Genomic DNA, 21,789 nt, shown 5'->3' with positions numbered 1-21,789 from the left:
CCAAAAACTGTCCGGATTCACAGCAACTCTTTCACCCATCACCCGTGTTTGCTGACCTACATTGACCCAGGGTTTAAGAATGCTTCATATTTTCAGATCCTTGCATGGTCTTGCCTCTCCCCATTTCCTTATCAGCCCTCAGATAACTCCACATCTAATTCTGGCCTCTTGAGCATTTCCAGTTATAATCACTCAACCAATGGTGGCTGTTCCTTCAGTTGCTATGGCCTTACGCTTGAAATTTCTCTCTCCCTGTTCCCTGTAACATTTTTGTTCTATGCGGCCAGTTTTTTTTTCGATGTATGGTACCTTTTAAGTTTGTTTGCGTGGTTGCACACACATGGTATTTAACCCAGAACAGTGCCTGCTCGATACCTTCCAGGCTGGTCTTAACTGAAATATTGCTTTCCAGAGTCCTAAAAGTTTTCAGATCAGTTGTTAAACTGAGGCCCTACCAATACCATATTGGTCCTAGAGAGCCTGTCTCTTGCCCCCGCACCCCTGCCCGCCCCATGTCCAGTAAATTTGTGGGCAAAATTTTAATCAGCCCTGCTTGAGAGTGCAGTTTTGCAATGCAATTTTAATTTTAAAAAATGTGAATGAAATATCAGACCATACCTTGAAAAAAATTTAACTAATACATTTAATCTAACTACTCCCATCTAGGTATGCAAAATTAAACATGCTTGGGCCTTGAACCCATTGCTTTAATTAGGGTTACAAACTACCCAGTGCAATGATTAGAACTAGCTCACCATAATCAAATGACATCCATACCTACTATGCTATTTATATATACCTAAAAGGCAGACAAACAACTTTTCTGAACAGATTAAGAGATTAAAGAGTCTGGCGTTCTGCAGTTACCACTATGGAAACTCAGACCCTTTCGTTGCATCACTCACCGTTAATAACTCCTTCTGTTCCTCCTGAACCCCTCATTCTTATATAGGTAAGTCCCAATATGATGAAAAACAGACATGCAGCAGTCAAAAGAAACATGGATAGGTAGTGTGCACTGAATCCACCGGTGGCCGAACCCCCCTCCCTTTTAAACTGCTGTAGCAGTTCCTCCTCAGGCTCTCTGGAGCCTTTGCGATTGTAAGTACTGTAAATGTGGTTGCTGCCCGTGTGGTTTGAGTGATTGGCATTGATCAGAAGGGAGGACGAGGGGCCACTTCGACCGGTGATAAAATTGCTGTTGTGAATGGATGGACTTATGGTGCCGACGTGATTATTGTTTCTGGTGCTACTCTGATAAAGACTCTCCCTCTCCGCTGCCAGGACTCCTGGGCCAATCTTTTTGGTGGAGGAATTGCGGAACCGCAATAACATGGTGGGCTCCGCTGTGGCGTCTTTCTCCCTCTGATCCTCCTCCTCCTCCTCCAGTTGATCTCTCCTGGTGTCTAGACAGTAAGGACCGCCGGCGACGTCGTGGATCCGCCTGGCGCCACCTCTCCTGCCGGCGCCGCTCTCCTCCGCCATCGCCGCCGGGCTGTGACTGTTGAGGGTGCCCGGCGTGGCCGGCAATTTCTTGGACTGGCTCCGCCGGGAGTTGGGCCTCCGGCCTCTCTCTTCGCGCTCATCCTCGGAGTCGGAGTAATTGCCGTCGCGGACGTAGGAGACTCGACTGCCGCCGCCGCTGCTGTTGTTGTTGTTGAGCAACAGCTCAGCTCCCGGAGGCTGCTCCTCTTCCCCCGGCGCCTGTTGGGCGCCGCCGCCGCTCGGGTTCGGCCTCCACCAGGGGGTGGAATTGCTTCTCCCGGCCGGAGGAGAAGCCGCCGCTCCGCTTCCACCGCCAGCAGCAGCAGCACCGCCGCTGTTACTGTTCACCATTCTCTGAGGCGTGCTCCTCCCTTTGCTGTGACTAGGCCGCGGGCGGGGGAAGTCGCCCGCGGCTTTATCCGTGCGGCTCGCCCTCTTGCCGGCCTGCCTCCTGCTGTTGGCCTCGGCGTCCGACTCGTCCGAGCTGAAGCCCAGCAGCTTGGTGCCGGGAGGAGTTGGGGTAGTGGTGGTGGTGGCGGCGCCGCCGAGGCCCAGGCCCGGGCCTGTCCCGCCTCCTCCTCCGCCGCCGTTCCTGGTCTTGGGCCGCGCGCCGCGCTCCTCGCGCAGCTTCTTGAGTTTCTTGAGGTAGACGGGGCGCGTGCTCTCAGTCACCGGGCCCGGCACCAAACCCAACCTCTTCAATTCGGAAAACAACTCCGCGTCCGTTAACGGCGCCGCCATCTTACCGCGCGAGGCCTGAGGCTGCCGGAACTGACGTCGGCGTACCCACCACGCCCCTCCCCTCACAGAGACAGAGAGGCTGCACACTGCTGGGGGGGAAGGAGGCTTTAAAGGGGAAATGCTACACAATCTCCATCACCCCCATCAACTCAATACCCAGGTGCCAACTCAGTACCCAGGTGCCAACTCAATATCCAGGTGCCAACTCAGTACCCAGGTGCCAACTCAATATCCAGGTGCCAACTCAGTACCCAGGTACCAACTCAGTACCCAGGTGCCAACTCAGTATCCAGGTGCCAACTCAATATCCAGGTACCAACTCAGTATCCAGGTGCCAACTCAATATCCAGGTACCAACTCAGTACCCAGGTGCCAACTCAGTACCCAGGTACCAACTCAGTACCCAGGTGCCAACTCAGTATCCAGGTGCCAACTCAATATCCAGGTGCCAACTCAGTACCCAGGTACCAACTCAGTACCCAGGTGCCAACTCAGTATCCAGGTGCCAACTCAATATCCAGGTGCCAACTCAGTACCCAGGTACCAACTCAGTATCCAGGTGCCAACTCAATATCCAGGTACCAACTCAGTACCCAGGTGCCAACTCAATACCCAGGTACCAACTCAGTATCCAGGTGCCAACTCAATATCCAGGTACCAACTCAGTACCCAGGTGCCAACTCAATACCCAGGTACCTACTCAGTATCCAGGTGCCAACTCAGTATCCAGGTGCCAACTCAATATCCAGGTGCCAACTCAGTACCCAGGTACCAACTCAGTATCCAGGTGCCAACTCAATATCCAGGTACCAACTCAGTACCCAGGTGCCAACTCAATACCCAGGTACCTACTCAATACCCAGGTACCAACTCAGTACCCAGGTGCCAACTCAATACCCAGGTACCAACTCAGTACCCAGGTGCCAACTCAGTACCCACATTGTCTGTACCTTTAAGACCTGGCTGGCTGTAGGGATTCGCATTCTAATCAGTATTCTGTAACTTGATTTTTTGTGTCTCTGTGCACTGTTTGTGAGCACATTTCCACTCCATCTGACGAAGGAGCAGCGCTCCGAAAGCTCATGGTACTTGCTACCAAATAAACCTGTTGGACTTTAACCTGGTGTTGTGAGACTGCTTACTGTACCCAACTCAGTACCCAGGGGCCAACTTAGTACCCAGGTGCCAACTCAATACCCAGGTGCCAACTCAGTACCCACATTGTCTGTACCTTTAAGACCTGGCTGGCTGTAGGGATTCGCATTCTAATCAGTATTCTGTAACTTGATTTTTTGTGTCTCTGTGCACTGTTTGAGAGCATGTTTCCACTCCATCTGACGAAGGAGCAGCGCTCCGAAAGCTCATGGTATTTGCTACCAAATAAACCTGTTGGACTTTAACCTGGTGTTGTGAGACTGCTTACTGTACCCAACTCAGTACCCAGGGGCCAACTTAGTACCCAGGTGCCAACTCAATACCCAGGTGCCAACTCAATATCTCGGTGCCAACTCAATACCCAGGTGCCAACTCAATACCCAGGTGCCAACTCAGTACCCAGGTACCAACTCAGTACCCAGGTGCCAACTCAATACCCAGGTGCCAACTCAATACCCAGTTACCAACTCTTCCACTTGGACATGTTCAACTTTCCATTGTCAGACTTTTGAATGGACTTACCTTGCATTAAGTTGATCTTTCTCTACACCCTAGCTATGACTGTAACACTACATTCTGCACTCTCTCGTTTCCTTCTCTATGAACGGTATGTTTTGTCTGTATAGCGGGCAAGAAACAATACTTTTCACTATGTTAATACGTGTGACAATAATAAATCAAATCAACTCAATACCCAGGTACCATATGTCTTCCACTTGGACATGTTCAACTTTCCATTGTGTCCCCTACTCCCAGAGAGGAAGAGAGAGGCTGCACACTGCTAAGGGAAATGCAACCAATCTCCATTACCCCCACCAACTCAATACCCAGGTACCAACTCTTCCGCTTGGACATGTTCAACTTTCCATTGTGTCCCCCTCCTCCCACACACACACAGAGGCTGTAAACTGGCTGAGGGAAAGGAGACTTTAAAGGGGACATGCTACCAATCTCCATAACCCCCACCAACTCAATACCCAGGTACCAACTCGATGCCCAGGTACCATATGTCTTCCATGGACATGTTCAACTTTCCATTGTGTCCCCTACTCCCAGAGAGAAAGGGAGAGGCTGCACACTGCTGAGGGAAAGGAGGCTTTAAAAGGGAAATGCAACTAATCTCCATTACCCCCACCAACTCAATACCCAGGTACCAAGTCTTCTATTTGGACATGTTCAACTTTCCATTGTGTCCCTCTCCCACACACACACACACACACGCAGAGACTGTAAACTGGAGGCTTTAAAAGGGAAATGCTACCAATCTCCATCACCCCAACCAACTCAATACCCAGGTACCCACACACAGGGATAGAGAGGCTGTAAACAAGCTGAGGGAAAGGAGGCTTTAAAAGGGAAACCTCCATCACCCCAATCACCAGGTACCAGCCAGGTCCAAAGGTGTGCGGGTTAGGTTGATTGGCCATACGAAATTGATCCTAGTGTCAGGGGGATTAGTAGGGTAAATATATGGGGTTACGGGAATAGGGCCCAGGTGGTTGGTGCAGACTCGATGGGCTGAATGGCCTCCTTCTGCACTGTAGGGATTCTATGAACTATTCCACATGCACATGTTCAACTTTCCATTGTGTCCCCCTCCCCCCAGAGAGAAACTGCAAACAGGCTGAGGGGAAAGAGGTTTTAAAAGGGAAATGCTACCAATCTCCATAACCCCAACCAACTCAATACCCAGGTACCAACTCTTCCACTTGGACATCTTTAACTTTCCATTGTGTCCCCCTCCTCCCACAGAAAGGGAGAGAGAGAGAGGCTGCAAACTGGCTGAGGGAAAGGAGGCTTCAAAAGGGAAAGCTCCATCAACCGCATCCCCCCCTCCCCCCCCCCAACACACACACACACACACAAAGGATTTCAACAGGCTGAGGGAAAGGAGGCTTTAAAAGAGAAAGCTCCATCAACCGCATCCCCCCAAACCCCACTCCCCCCTGAAACACACACACACACGCAAAGGATTTCAACTGGCTGAGGGAAAGGAGGCTTTAAAAGGGAAATGCTACCAATCTCCATAACCCCCACCAACTCAATACCCTGGTACCAACTCTTCCGCTTGGACATGTTCAACTTTCCATCAACTGAGGACCTCATTGAAATTTACTGAGTACTGAAAGGCCTGGATAGGGTGGAGGTCGAGAAGATGTTTCCATTCGTAGGAGAGACTGGGATCCGAGGGCTCGGCCTCAGAATAAAGGGACGACCCTTTGGAACCAAGATGAGGAGGAATTTCTTCAGCCAGAGGGTGGTGAATCTGTGGAATTCATTGCCACAGAAGGCTGTGGTTGCCAAGTCATTGAGTGTATTTAAGACAGAGATAGATTGCGTTCTTGATTGGTTAGAGAATCATAGAATCATAGAAAGAATCATAGAAACCCTACAGTGCAGAAGGAGGCCATTCGGCCCATCGAGTCTGCACCGACCACAATCCCACCCAGGCCCTACCCCCACATATTTTACCCACTAATCCCTCTAACCTACGCATCCCAGGACTCTAAGGGGCAATTTTTAAAACCTGGCCAATCAACCTAACCCGCACATCTTTGGACTGTGGGAGGAAACCGGAGCACCCGGAGGAAACCCACGCAGACACGAGGAGAATGTGCAAACTCCACACAGACAATCAATGGTTATGGGGAAAAGGCGAGAGAATGGGGTTGAGCCATGATCGAATGGCAGAGTAGACTCGATGGGCTGAATGGCCTAATTCTGCTCCTATATCTTATGGTCTTGTAATCAATAGCTGGGAATTTTTTATTTTCATTCATTCTTGTGCTGAGTGTTGCGTGCAAGGCTGATATTTATTGCCCCAAGTGGCAATTTGAATTCTGGAACTACAGCACTCCGTGTAACGTACGCACTCCCACAATGCTGTTTGATAAGAAGTTTAAGGATTTAGATCAGGTGATCAGGAATGACAATTATATTTTCAAGCCAGCATGTTGTGTGACTTGGAGGGGAACTTGCAGGTGGTGGCGTTCACTTGCTCCTGCTGCCCTTGTCCTTCTTGGTGGCGCAGGTCACGGATTTGAATGTGCCGTCAAAGGAGCCTTGATGAGTTGCTGCAGTACATGTTTTGTTTTGTACAGTGATGAATAACCTAGACTAGTGAGTAGGCGGCATGAGAGGCCCTCCTTCATCTCAGTGAGCCGCAAGATTGAAATCGGGCTTATTCACTAACCATGAACCCATGAATAAGATTAAACACATCTAATGCATGCCAAATATTTCATGAGTCATAGAACATTTTTAATCATTTCTATATTAATACTTCAAATGGTGAAACCAAAGTAAATATTTACACTTTAGATGCAGAGGGATCTCATGGTTCTCACAATCAATGTTGTGTGCGATCAGTGTGCACCTCACTTCACTTGCCCTCGCTTTTAACATGTGTATCACTTCAGTTAGACTGGTCGGAAAAAGACCACATGGAAGCAGAATCTGACAACCCTGCATGTGGGCAACACTCAATAAAATGTCTCAGAACTCAGATGGGCTTCATCTGGTTCTTGGGCAGTAGGGTGCCCACCACCGTTCTAGGAAGATAGTACACATTGCAGCCACAGTGTATCAGCGGCAGCAGGAATGGACATTTAAAGTGATGGATGTGGTACCAATGCATTGGCTACTTGAAAATTTCTGTGTGGTTGATAGTGAGGAAGAAAGCTGTAGACTGCAGAGAGATACCAATGGACTCATCACATGGGCAGAAAAGTGGCAAATGGAACTCAATCCATAAAGTTGTGAGGTAAGGCATTTTGGGAGGGCAAACAAGGCAAGAGAATACACATTAAGTGGTGGTATGCTGAGAAAAACAGAGAGACAGAGAGGCCCTGGAGTACGTCCCTGAAGGTTGCAGGACAGGTGGATAGGGTGACCAAGAAGGAATACGGGATACTTACATTTTATACCTCAGCTAATAAATGGAAGGGCAGGGAGGTTATGCTACACCTGTATAAAATGCTAGTTAGTCCACAGCTAGAATGCAATGTAAAGTTCTGATCATCTCATTAGAGGAAGGTTGTGATCACACTAGAGTGAGTGCAGAGGAGATTTTCAAGGGTGTTGCCAGAAATGGAACATGTTAGCTATGGGGAAAAATTGGATCAGCTAGGATTGGGGCTGAGGGTAAATTTAACTTGAGTGTATAAAATTATGAGGTGCCAGTGTCTAGATAGAATGTAGAGGGAGGACCTATTTCCCTTAGCAGAGGGTTAATAACCAGGGGCTATTGATTCAAAGTAATTGACAAAATAATTAGAGGGGATTCTTTTTCAGCCAGAGGATGGCAGGAGCCAAGAACAGATTGTTTCAATGGGTGGTTGAAATGGAAATCCTGAGTGCATATCTAAGTACTTCTAAATGCAATGAAAGTGCCATAACCTACAGGGTACAGGTCAAGAGCTAGAAAATGGGATTAGATTGGATAACTCTTTTACAGCTAAAGTAGACATGATAGACCAAATGACTTATTTCAGTGCTGGAAATTGTCTACATCCTGGTTGAGGGCAAACCTCTGTGTACACTTATCCAGGCAAGTAAGGAGTATTATGCTACTTTGGAATATTCTACCTCAGAGGGTTGTGGATGCTCCGTCTTTGACTAAAGTTGTAAAATTAAATCAAAATATTTATTAATATAAGACCAGTTATGAGGGTCTTAACTTTGTCCTGACTGATAACCGTTTTACAAATTGGAAATAAAAGCAGGGAACCTACCTATGCTTGGAACATCTTAGTGCTTACAATTTGGCTCACTCCAGATCTATTTTCCTCATACCCAACAAGAAAAATCTACTGTGATAAGTAAAGTACTCCCCGGAACGCAACAATGGATGTAAAGTAGTTTTGAATAAACAGCCTAGGCAAAGGAAAAACCCTTTTATTTCTGTAGGATAATGCTTAAGAGTTTCACTGCACCTCAAATCACTTCAGAGATGAGTATTATCGGTTACACCATACACATTTCATACAAATTCTAAACCATCAAACAAGTTTACTTGTGGATAGAGATACTTATGGAAGTAGTGCTATAAATAAGTTACTGAGCCGTTTTAATACAGCAATCTGGAACTACTTCACTAGGATAAACAGACAAGCTAGCCAGACTGGATGCTTTGAAATCTTCTGGCTTGGTTAATGAAATACTTCTCAGAAGGAAATAATGGTTTTATTCTGCAGTGTGCAGTCATTGTCGACATTATCTGAACACTAACCCACAGAATTTAAATCAATTCACCATGTTTCATGGCAAGACAAAAATGAAGTAATGCTCTTTAACATGTACACCCAAGATTACTCTTTGATCTAGCAGCAATTTCATTTTTGTTGATTCTTGACAGCCCATCCCGATGAAATTTACATGAAAATATCAAGAACAGCTTCTTCCCTGCTGCTTTTGAATGGACCTACCTCACATTAAGTTGATCTTTCTCTACACCCTCGCTATGTCTGTAACACTACATTCTGCATTCTCTCCTTTCCTTCTCTATGAACGGTATGCCTTTGTCTGTATAGTGCACAAGAAACAATACTTTTCACTGTATTCTAATACATGTGACAATAATCAATCAAATCAAATCAAAATACTATCACAAAACAGCCCAACAAGGTATTGAGCTAACAATCAAGGAGATCTCAACTGATTGACAATTTATATGAATGGTAATCAAGAAGTGTTCAGGTGGAATACTGTCATATCATTTTACAATTAAATATTAGCATGTAAAAACACACTTCCTTCAAACCTTTACTGTGATAGCCACTTACAGAAGCTTTTGAACAGATTGGCTTGAAAGTGCAGGTTCCATTTTGAGTGTGAAACTTTAAAATTAAGTTATACTTTAAGTGATTTTTAAAAATGAAGGCGTGGACAAAAAATGTAATACTTTTCGACAGTATTTTTACACTGCTGAATTTTCTTGATAAAATCATAGAAACTTAGAACAGATTGAATGTCTTTTGTGTTGTGCTTGCTCTTTGAAAAGTCAGGCATGCTTAGTCCCACATCTTGCCTTTTGTCTGCAACCCTGTAAGTTCCTCATCCTCAAGTACCTGACCAACTTCCTTTTAAAATTATTTATGGAATCAGCTTTCACCATACTTTGAGGTAGAGCATTCCAGACGCTGTCAGCTCTGAGTGAAAAACTTTCTTCCCATTTCTCCTTCAGATCTTTTGCCAATGATTTTGAATCTACAACCTCTAGTTATTGACCCACTTGCTAGAGCAGTGGTTCCCAAAGGGTGCGGCGTGCCACACTGGTGCGGCGAGAGAGGATGGCAAGTGTGGCGGGAAGATTCAAGGACAATCAAAGGAACATTTAAACATGGATGAGATATTTTTCCAAAGTGATTGTTTTATACTTTCTGGATGTCCCATGATCATATTATAAAGTAGTTGTGTTCTATGTTATGAATCAAGCACTGCTAGGAGTTGTTTTTTTTTGTTTTTGAATGTATCAATAAAAAATTCGGTGTGGCGCGAGCAAATTTTTATTCCGAAAGTGCGGCCCAGTGAAAAACGTTTGGAAACCACTCTGCTAGAGTGAATAATTTGTCTCAAAACATCCCATCATCTTGAAAACACCTATTTGGTCACATCTTTAACCTTCTCTGTTCCAAGGAGAGCAGTCCTAATTTTTCCAGTCTTTCCCCACAATGACATCCCTCATCCGCAGTAAATGCCCTCTGCACCCTTTGTAAGGGTGCCCAGAATTGCCCATAATACTCCAACTGAGATCTAATCAGTGATTTATAAAGGTCTAGCATGATCTCTTTGCTTTCATATTGGTCTATGTATAAACTCCAGCAACACACAAGCTTTTTAGAACATAGAACATAGAACAGTACAGCACAGCACAGAACAGGCCCTTCGGCCCACGATGTTGTGCCGAGCTTTATCTGACTTGACCACCTTATCAACTTGACCTCTTACCTTTATGGATTTGTGTATATGGGTACCAAGGTCTCTGCTCATCTATGTATTTCAGGACCATGTCATGTCTAGTATATTGTTTTTCCAAAGTAGTCTTCCCAAAGTGCCTCACTTCACACTTCGCTGCATTAAACTCCATCTGCCATGCTTCTGCCCATTTCACCATTCTGTCTATATTATTCTGAAACCTTATAACCATCCTCATCACTATCACTCATCACTTTGCCAAGTATTGTACCATCTGAAAAATTTATAAGACTCCTCGCTGAATCTGAGACTGAGTTGTTTATAAAAATTGAAGAGAGTAACTGACCTTTGAGGACCACAACTGCAGACCACTTCTTAGTCTGAAAAACATCCATCCACCACCACCACCTTTGCTCCTTGTCGCTGAGCCAATGTTGTATCCATAGCAGCACAATCCCCTTGATTCCATAGACTTCCATCTTCTTAAAAAAACTTCCTGTGTGACACTTGTCAAATGCCTTACGAAAGTCCATTTATCAAAGTGGCAAGAAAGGGTGAGAGTTGGGGGCCTAAATCTGGCAAAAGAGCGAGCGAGAGTTCAGGGTGATAAATCCGATGAGAGGGAGCGAGTGTTTGGGGCCATAAATCCGACAAGAGAGCAAGAGTTCAGGGCCGTAAATCTGGCATTAGAGAGTGAGAGTTTGGGGCCATAAATCCAGAGAGAAAGAGCGAGAGGTCGGGGCCACAAATCCAGCAAGAGTTCGGGGCTATTACACAGTCTGTGGGTCCAGAGCTGCATTCAGATACAAAAATCAAGATGTGAAATAACAGGGAAGTCCTAAGTTAAGAGCATTGATGAGTGTGGCAAATTAAAAACAATACTATTGATAAGGCTGCAGGATAGGCATGTGCCTATAAAAAGGAAAGATAGGAAAGGTAGGATTCGAGAGCCGTGGATAACCAGGGAAATTGAGGATCTGATTAAAATGAAAAGGGAGGCGTACATTAAGTCCAGGCAACAGAAAACAGATGGAGCTCTGGAGGAATATAGAGAGAGTAGGAAAGAACTCAAACGGGGAGTTAGAAGGGCAAAAAGAGGTCACGAGATGTTCTTGGCAGGCAGGATTAAGGAGAATCCTAAGGCATTCTATTCATACATTAGGAACAAAAGAGTTGTCAGGGAGAAAATCGGACCTCTCAGGGACAAAGGAGGGGAATTATGCTTAGAACCCAAGGGAATAGGGGAGATCCTAAATGAATACTTTGCATCGGTATTCACGAAGGAGAGGGGCGCGTTAACCGGGAGTGTCTCGGAGGGAGGTGTTGACCCGTTAGAGAAAATCTCCATTACAAGAGAGGAAGTGTTAGGTTTTTTAGGGAACATTAAAACTGACAAAGCCCCAGGGCCTGATGGCATCTATCCTCGACTGCTCAGGGAGACGAGAGATGAAATTGCTGGGCCTCTGACGGAAATCTTTGTCACTTCTTTGGACACGGGTGAGGTCCCTGACGATTGGAGGATAGCGAATGTGGTCCCGTTGTTTAAGAAGGGTAGCAGGGATAACCCAGGAAATTATAGGCCGATGAGCTTGACATCCGTGGTAGGGAAGTTGTTGGAGAGGATTCTTAGAGACAGGATGTATGTGCATTTAGAACGGAACAATCTCATTAGTGACAGACAGCATGGTTTTGTAAGAGGGAGGTCGTGCCTTACAAATTTGATGGAGTTTTTTGAGGAAGTGACAAAAACGGTTGATGAAGGAAGGGCCGTGGATGTCGTCTATATGGATTTCAGTAAGGCATTTGACAAAGTCCCACATGGCAGGTTGGTTAAGAAGGTTAAGGCTCATGGGATACAAGGAGAAGTGGCTAGATGGGTGGAGAACTGGCTTGGCCATAGGAGACAGAGGGTAGTGGTTGAAGGGTCTTTTTCCGGCTGGAGGTCTGTGACCAGTGGTGTTCCGCAGGGCTCTGTACTGGGACCTCTGCTATTTGTGATATATATAAATGATTTGGAAGAAGGTGTAACTGGTGTAATCAGCAAGTTTGCGGATGACACGAAGATGGCTGGACTTGCGGATAGCGAAGACCATTGTCGGGCAATACAGCAGGATATAGATAGGCTGGAAAATTGGGCGGAGAGGTGGCAGATGGAGGTTAATCTGGATAAATGCGAAGTGATGCATTTTGGAAGAAATAATGTAGGGAGGAGTTATACAATAAATGGCAGAGTCATCAGGAGTATAGAAACACAGAGGGACCTAGGTGTGCAAGTCCACAAATGCTTGAAGGTGGCAACACAGGTGGAGAAGGTGGTGAAGAAGGCATATGGTATGGTTGCCTTTATAGGACGGGGTATAGAGTATAAAAGCTGGAGTCTGATGATGCAGCTGTATAGAATGCTGGTTAGGCCGCATTTGGAGTACTGCGTCCAGTTCTGGTCGCCGCACTACCAGAAGGACATGGAGGCATTACAGAGAGTGCAGAGAAGGTTTACCAGGATGTTGCCTGGTATGGAGGGTCTTAGCTACGAGGAGAGATTGGGTAAACTGGGGTTGTTCTCCCTGGAAAGACAGAGAATGAGGGGAGATCTAATAGAGGTGTACAAGATTATGAAGGGGATAGATAGGGTGAACGGTGGGAAGCTTTTTCCCAGATCAGAAGTGACGTTCACGAGGGGTCACAGGCTCAAGGTGAGAGGGGCGAAGTATAACTCAGATATTAGAGGGATGTCTTTTACACAGAGGGTGGTGGGGGCCTGGAATGTGCTGCCAAGTAGGGTGGTGGAGGCAGGCACGCTGACATCGTTTAAGACTTACCTGGATAGTCACATGAGCAGCCTGGGAATGGAGGAATACAAACGATTGGTCTAGTTGGACCAAGGAGCGGCACAGGCTTGGAGGGCCGAAGGGCCTGTTTCCTGTGCTGTACTGTTCTTTGTTCTTTGTTCTTTAATAAGAATATTAAGTAATAATAAGTAACGAGTGAGTGGCTGGTGAGTTTTATCCTTTATTTCTAAGGTTTATTACAATTGGTAAGGTGTGTTAAATATTAGTAGGTTTCTCAGTATTAATAAGGTTTATTAATAGTAAGGTTTGTTAGTATTGGCAAGATTTATTAGCAGTAATAAGGTTAATTCATTAATAGAAAAATGGTAGGGGTACTCCAACCTCTAGAATGCACATCCTGTGCCATGTGGGAACTCCAGGATGCTTCCCAAGTCTTAGATAAACACTTGTGCAGGAAGTATCATCAGGTGCAGCAGCTTCAGATCCAGGGTTCAGAATTTGAGTAGCAGCTGGTGTCACTGTGGTTTATCCGTGAGGTTGAGAAGTTCATGGATAGCACATTAGTAGATGTGGTCATTCCATAGCTTAAGAATATACAGGGAGAAAGGGAATGGCTGACCATCAGGTAGTCAAAAAGAAATAGGCAGATAGCGCAGGAGTCCCTGAGTGCATCCCACTCTCCAACCAGTATTTAGTTCTGAAAACTGTTGAATGTGATGGTTCATCTGGGGATGTTCGCCGATGATTGCAGTGGATCAAGCAGCAGTAGGAAAATATTTAGGGGACAGTGATTATTGGATCATAAAGTTTAGTCTGACCATGGAAAAGGACAAATAACTAACCTGAGGCAGAGTAATTAACTGAAGGAAAGCCAATTTCAATGGGATAAGAACGGAAATCTGGGCCAAATACATTGGAGTCAAAGATTGGCAGGAAAAACGCTAGCAGAACAATGGGCTACTTTCAAAGAAGCAATAGTTCGGGCAGACAAAGCCAGAGCTCCCCAGATGACAAAAGAGATAAAAATTAAAATAAAGAAGAAAAAGTGTGCTTATGACAGATGTCGGGTAAAAAATACAATTTACAACCAGGCTGAATATAGAAGGTTCAGAGGGGAGATGAATAAAGCTAATAAGAGAAGCAAAGCGAGAGTGTGAAAGGGGACTGGCAGTCAATATAAAGGGGAACCCTGAAGACATAAAAATAGTAAATGGGTGGGAAAAGGAGGAGTAGGACTGGTTTGGGATAAAAATGTGATCTATGCATGGAGGCAGAGGGCATAGCTGAGGAATTAAATTAATACTTTGCATCTGTCTTTACCAAGGAAGAATATGCTAACCAGACAGATCATGATGAAGGAGGAGGTAAATCAGACACTAGAAGGGTTTAAAATTGATAAGAAGGTGGTATTGGATAGGATGTTTGTACTTAAACTTGATAAAGCCAGATAAAATGCATTCAAGGATTCTAAGGATATTGAGAGTGGAAATTGAGGAGCCACTGGTCATAGTCTTTCTTAGACCCAGGGATGGTGCCAGTGGACTGGAGAACTCTTCTAGAAAGGGTGTAAAGATAAGCCCAGCAACTACAGGCCAGTCAGTTTGACTTCAGTGGTGAGGAAACATCTAGAATCAATGGCCCATAACGTCCACCTCGTGGCGGAAAGCCATAGGCCACCAGAAATAGGAGAATTCATTGCAAACGTGCCTGCGTTCAAAAATCCCGATCAAACTCTCGATTAAAGTAGCTGCCTTCAGCTAGCAGTAAGACAGTCTCCGCAGGCTCCAGCGCGGTGCAGGAGGAGTGTAGCTACATACAGCCCCTTATGATGGGGTCAGATTGGCAACACTCATTGACGTCATGCTTTGAAACAGTAATTTTAAAGGTAAGGCATGGAGATCAAAGGCTGCCCTGCTATTACTAAGACATGTTGAAGTTTTTTAAAATCATTTTTTGTTATTTTATTTAAGCAGTTAATTCTATTGTTATTAGTTCATTTAAAGCATAATTTTTAATTTAATTAAATCATTATTTAATATGTGTAAGTAAAGATAGGTTTTGTTATTTGTTTTAAATCTGTGAAACTACAATTTAAATCTGCATTATATTATTATGTAACTTTACGTGTGGCATGCTTAAAAGTATTCATATGTTTTAATTTCGAATCTGGAAACTGAAAATATAATTGCGATGAATAGATGTCAAAACTTTGGACACCTTATTGCATGAGGCTGAGCAAAAGAGAGTTCACATTTTGGGTCATGGATAATCTAAACCACTGTGTGTTTATCATTAGTAAACTTTTCTCTTGTTTACTTCAATTATGTTATTCGTTTATAATTCTCATATTTAAATGTTGTGTTTTGATGTTTCAATAAAGCATTTGTAGAATTTTGCAAAGTTTAATGGAAAACATTTATTAACAAAGATAATGTTATAAATACAAAACTTTGATACCACATTAACATTTAACTAACCATTTAACTTTAGCAGCTGTAGTATGACATTTTGTTTAACTATCTTTTCCTAATTTCTTGCAATAAAAATATGTTTTCACTGCAGCATAACAATCAATTTTTTTACTTCAACACAACGGTTCTGTTGTCATTTTGTAAACAAGGAGGTAAGGGTTGAAGGGGAGGGTTTAGACATATTAATTGTACATTTTACATGTAGCCTGATTCTTTTCTCAAGTCCTCTGCACCGACGTTGAAACCTCAAAAGAACTTCAGTGATTTTAAGAAGACAAGTTGAAAATGTGATGTATCAGCGATGATGAAATATGACTCCAGATTTTCAATCTGCACTGGATCCTGTAATACCTGTCAGAGAGATAGTTCACATCAGCTTACATGAGGTTTGCATACGTCAACTAAGGCATTAAACTTTCCTAAAGCATTTGAAGTAATCACAGAGGCTTATAAGTATCAAGATTACATCAGGGAGACTCCTAAACAACACAGCTTAAAATAAATTGCAAAATCAAAATGTACTTGAGCTGAAGCTTATTACATACACTCCAAACGCACTCCGTCCATTATAGTTCCTAACAGCCTCATGACAAACCAAAGTTTAAAAAATATATAAATATGGGTGCTCCGGTTTCCTCCCACAGTCCAAAGATGTGCGGGTTAGGTTGATTGGCCATGCTAAATTGCCCATAGTGTCAGGGGGATTAGCAGGGTAAATACGTGGGGTTTCGGGGATAGAGCTTGGGTGGGATTGTTGTTGGTGCAGGCTCGATAGGCTGAATGGCCTCCTTCTGCACTGTAGGGATTCCATTTTTAAAATTCTATGGCCGGAATTTTGCCGTACCGCCTGTCACGGGAATTGGAGCGGGCGAGGGGCAGATCATGGAAAGATCTGTTGACCTTGGGCAGGATTTTACGGTTTTGGGACAAACATGGCCATAAAATCCCGCCCTCTATCTTTCTTTCACTTTATGTGCTTTTTATACATTATAAAGACTACTAAGGAAGATTAGTCCATGTAAAAAATCCTCTCATATATGTCTGCTCGCTGATTCTGGAGGGAAAAAATTGTGCAAATAATCAGGCATAAATACTGACCCAACATCAGGACATGCAGGCCAAGTTAGCATTGTCTCTTTGATTTACATTCAGCTGCTTCAGTGCAGCGCTTGCGGGAAATGAAAGGATCAGAGATTTGAACGTGGTGCACTTTTAGCGCATATGCCCATGTCCCAATGTGCATGTGCAGTGTACAACTTCTGTGAGCTGGGATTCTGTGCAGAAGGTATGGTCCAATAAATCAGGCTAAAATTAATAGTCATAGTGACAAATGTGGGTTAATTGAGGAAAGCCAGCATCAATTTCTTAAGGGAAAATGGTGTTTAACTAAATTGCTGGAGTTTTTGAAGAGGTAACAGAGAAGGTTGATGAGGGAAATGTGTTGATGTGGTGTACATGGACTTCCAAAAAGCACTTGATATGGTTCTGCACAACAGACCCATGGGCAAAGTTATAGCTCAGGGAATAAAAAGGAAAGTAGCAACATAGAAATGAAATTGGGCGAGTGACAGGAATCAAAGAGCAGTGTTGATGGAAGTTTTTTGATCTGGAAGAAGGTGTGTAGCAGAATTGCCGAGGGGTCAGTGTTGAGATCCTTGCTTTTCCTGATTTTTATTAATGACATAGGCCTTGGTGTACACAGCACAATTTCAAAGTTTACGGATTATATGAAACTGGGAAGTGCTGTGTACTGTGAGGAGGAAAGTGCAGAACTTCGAAGAGACATTGATAAATTAGTGGAATGGGTGGACAGATGACAGATGAAGTTTAATGTGGAGAAATGTAAAATGATTTATTTTGGTAGGAAAATATAAAATAAAGGGTATAATTCTAGGAGCGGAGGGACATGGGTGTATATGGGCATAAGTCATTGAAAGTGGCAGAACAGGTTGAGAGTGTGGTTAATAAACCATATAACATTCTCGGCTTTATTAATTGGGCATAAACTACAAGAGCAAGGAGGTTATGTTAAACCTGTGTGGCCTCAGCTAGAGTATTTTGTCCAATTTTGGACATTGCACTTTTAGGAAGGATGTGAAAGCATTGGGAAGAACACAGAAAAGATTCATGAGAATGATTCCAGGGATGAATATCATGGGAATGCACCAGGAAATTATTGCCACAGACTTTTGCATGGTCCGTGTCCTGTCCACTATAATTCCCGTGGAGGCAGGACGGGACAATTCCACCCAATGGGCGGGAGACCCAATGGCCTCGCTTGTTCCAAAACTGTAAAAGCCCACCTGAGATCAACAGACCTTCCCATTGTCTGTCCCTCTCCTACGCAGATTCCTGTGGCGGGCAGGGCGGTAAAACTCCAGCCTATGTGTCTGTTTTGAATTAAACACAAATGTGGGGAACAATAGTTCCCTAGTGCATTCTCCATGGCAATACCTTAACCAATCAGAGTCAACCTGCCAACCAATTAGCATCCTTTACTCATGCAATATAAATTGTTTCTCCCTTTGAAATTTGGCATTTTACGCCTATCCTAATCAGAGCAAGACCTAAGGCTGTTAGGAAATTGGAACAAAATTAAAAGAATTGAATAAAAAATAAACTGACAGGAATTTAGCTGCACTGAGGACTCGTGGGGTGGCACGGTGGCACAGTGGTTAGCACTGCTGCCTCACAGCGCCATGGTCCCAGGTTCAATTCCTGACTTGGGTCACTGTCTGTGTGGAGTTTGCACATTCTTCCCATGTCTGCGTGGGTTTCCTCCGGGTGCTCCAGTTTCCTCCCACAGTCTGAAAGATGTGCTGGTTAAGTGTATTGTCCCGAACAGGCATCAGGGTGTGGCGACTAGGGGAATTTCACAGTAACTTCATTGCAGTGTTAATGTAAGCCTTACTTGTGACTAATATATAAATTTTAAAGCTTCAACTGTATGTCACTTTATTCAGCTACATATTAAATTATGTTATTGTTATCGGTCTTTGTCAATTGGTCACTGTTAGTTAGATGATCTCCTACAGAACACAGCATATGTCCTACTTCATTTCCCAGGAACAGATCCAAAACTGCTTCCTTCCTTGCTGGACTGGAAACATATTGATTGGGAAAATTTTCCAGTACACATATCAGTAATTCCTCTCCTTTCTTGCCTTTAGCCCTATGGTTGTCCCAATCTAAAAATCTAGTAGAAAGGGTCAAGAACTTCAAGTTTTTAGGTGTGCAGATCACCAACAACCTATCCTGGTCTCCCCATGCCGACACGATAGTTAAGAAAGCCCACCAATGCCTCTACTTTCTCAGAAGACTAAGGAAATTTGGCATGTCAGCTACGACTCTCACCAACTTTACGGATGCACCATAGAAAGCATTCTTTCTGGTTGTATCTCAGCTTGGTATGGCTCTTGCTCTGCACAAGACTGCAAGAAACTACAAAAGGTCGTGAATGTAGCCCAATCCATCATGCAAACCAACCTCTCATCCATTGACTCTGTCTACACTTCCTGCTGCCTTGAAAAAGCAGCCAGCATAATTAAGAACCCCACGCACCCTGGACATTCTCTCTTCCACCTTCTTCCATCGGGAAAAAGATACAAAAGTCTGAGGTCATGCACCAACCGACTCAAAAACAACTTCTTCCCTGTTGCCATCAGACTTTTGAATGGACCTACCTTGCATTAAGCTGACGTTTCTCTACACCCTAGCTATGACTGTAACACTACATTCTGCACTCTCTCGTTTTCTTCTCTATGAACGGTATGCTCTGCCTGTATAGTGCATAAGAAACAATACTTTTCACTGTACGCTAATACATGTGACAATAATAAATCAAATCAAATCAAATCAAAATCTATATCAGGGTAATTAACGTCTCTTAATATTACGTGCCTTTAAAAAATACCGACAAATTTGCTCATTTATCTTCTCAGTTTGAAGTTCTATGAAAGAAAGATTCGTAACAATGTAAATATTTTCCTCTGTTGTGAACTCAAACCGAATAGATGCTGTCCTAGAACCATCTGAGAACCCTTTTCTATGTAGAACTGTGACATTATCCATTGATCAATATTTCCACGCCCTTTTTTGTCCATTGGTTATTATTCCTGAAATTCTATTCGTATCCAGAAATATTAAGAGCCTATTCCTGAACTTGTTTGAGCCAAGTCTCTGTTATTACAACCGCATCATAATCATAATCCCATGTAGCAATTTGTGCCTGCAACTCACCACCCTTGTTGGTTACATGACAAACATTGACATACGTGCAATTCAACACCATCTTTCATCATTTTTGATGTTTTTCTTAATCTGGTTCTTGCAATATTTGGGATGTTTCTCATTTTATTGCAGCTTATATCTCTTTATTTTCTGATCTAATTTCTGCTTCTTCCTGTTTCCTTTATTCGGACAATGATTTCTACATGCCAATCTCCCCTTTATTTTTTTAATTTGGCTGCCAGTCAGAATAAGCAACGCTGCTGAATGCAAAAACATAAATGTTGCAGCAGAGCAAATGTAAAGGACCTGCTTTTACTTTCTTGAAACTGGTTTCCTTAATCCGAAGTTAAATTCATTGATTTATATTTTTGTGGGTCTATGATACTATTAATTCCTCAAACGTTGGGGCATGTATACTATTGAGTGTAGTGTCTTCTACAGTAATTCCCATTGCAACGTTCTAGATCACATACTTTTTTTCCTCTCTTATTAGGGTGATAGGAAGTAAGGAATGATTAACAAAGCAATATTCTGAATTTTATTTTGTAAGTCATACAAAAATGTTCATTGCATAACCTGCACCAAAATTTAATAACTGTATGGAGGACACTCAGGTGCTTATAACAATGGATAACTTTGCACCATAGAACAATAAACAATAGCTGTACATAATTCATCTTCAGCTGCAAGATTGGACACTAAAAGATATTCAGGATTTAGGATATTCAGACAGTGTTTGGAAGATTACAAAACTAGCAGGAAGTATTCCAGCCATGAGAGAATCACTTTTCAAATTTTAGAGTTATTCGCCGGAACTCTACCATCTCGTCCTCCCCGGGCATCGAAGCGGGCGAAGGTCCGACAATGGAAATCTCTGTTGACCTTGGGCGGAAATTTCCGGTCTCGCCCGAGCGAATGGAATTTAGAAATTGTAACATTGATAGTGAGTAGATACTTTTTTTTGTAGAACAGAGACTGACAAAGGCACTCCCAAATCTGTTATTTTATCATAGGATTTTGCTAAGGGAAACTGCTACAGCAACAGGAAGTCCTGATCTACATCACCAAGACCATAACACTACTAAAGGGGTAATTTACAAGTTCACATTCCTGGCCAGCAACTTCGCCTACCGGAAACATGTATCAGGAATTCGGACCTGAGGAGGTCACCAGGACATATTCGATTTTCTATCCCCGATCTCCATTCACATTGTTCACTGTTCCTCTGTTGTCATTGTTTTCCTCTTCCCACACCTAGTGGTGCACAAAGCAGACTTTCGTCTGTTCGCATAGTGAGGGTTTTTCCTGGAAAAGGTTGCTAACTTATCTTCAGAAGCTTATACTTTGAGGGGCGTGACTCTGCATCAAACATGGCTCACCAGGAGTATCTCCGATTCTTACCACCTGCCACTGGCATGTGTTGGGAGGATTTCGAAGGTTGACACTCAGCCTGCTGGCCATGTTATGAACACATCCTGTTTGGCCAACAAGTCCCAGGTGGGACTTGAAACCAGAACTTCTGGCTCAGAAGCAGGCAAACTGTGCCACAAGACTTCCGTTGTTCCTCTGTGGCTACTTCTAATTATCTTCTTTATTGTGCTTGTCTAGGTGCTTCTGTGTAAACCTAAGTTGGTACTTATAGTATAAAGGGATATGCTAAGGTATGACATTGATCAGGGTTTCCCAAACTTTTCCAGCTTTTGACTTCCCAAGAGTACTGATGGAACCCCTGAGAAACATTCTTATCGTGTTGAAGAACTAAACCACAAAAAAATGGTTGTTTTTCGCACAATAGGTACAAACATACTAAAACCTAATTCTGTTTTTATAAGAAATTCACACATGTTCATCTCTGTCTCAGATACACACACTCACCTCTTTCTCAGACAGTCATATGCACACACATGCTCACCTCTGTCTCAGACACACACACACACTCATCTCTTTCTCAGGCGCACATGTGCACCTCTGTCTCAGACACACACATTTACCTCTGTCTCAGC

General features: G+C 43.7%; 1 protein-coding gene across 1 annotated transcript in view; it reads right to left on the bottom strand.

Moving 5' to 3' along the window:
* The window catches only part of lemd3 (LEM domain containing 3), a 52,615-nt gene extending 50,357 nt beyond the window's left edge, over window positions 1–2,258 (bottom strand). Inside the window, exon 1 of the mRNA XM_078219806.1 lies at window positions 906–2,258. Within this exon, the coding sequence (XP_078075932.1) occupies window positions 906–2,226 (1,321 nt within the window). The 5' untranslated portion in view covers window positions 2,227–2,258. The remainder of the gene's footprint in view (window positions 1–905) is intronic.
* Window positions 2,259–21,789: the final 19,531 nt, after the last annotated feature.

This window comes from Mustelus asterias, chromosome 9, assembly GCF_964213995.1.
Source record: "Mustelus asterias chromosome 9, sMusAst1.hap1.1, whole genome shotgun sequence".
NCBI lineage: Eukaryota > Metazoa > Chordata > Chondrichthyes > Carcharhiniformes > Triakidae > Mustelus > Mustelus asterias.
This window is presented reverse-complemented; position numbering and strand designations above follow the sequence as displayed.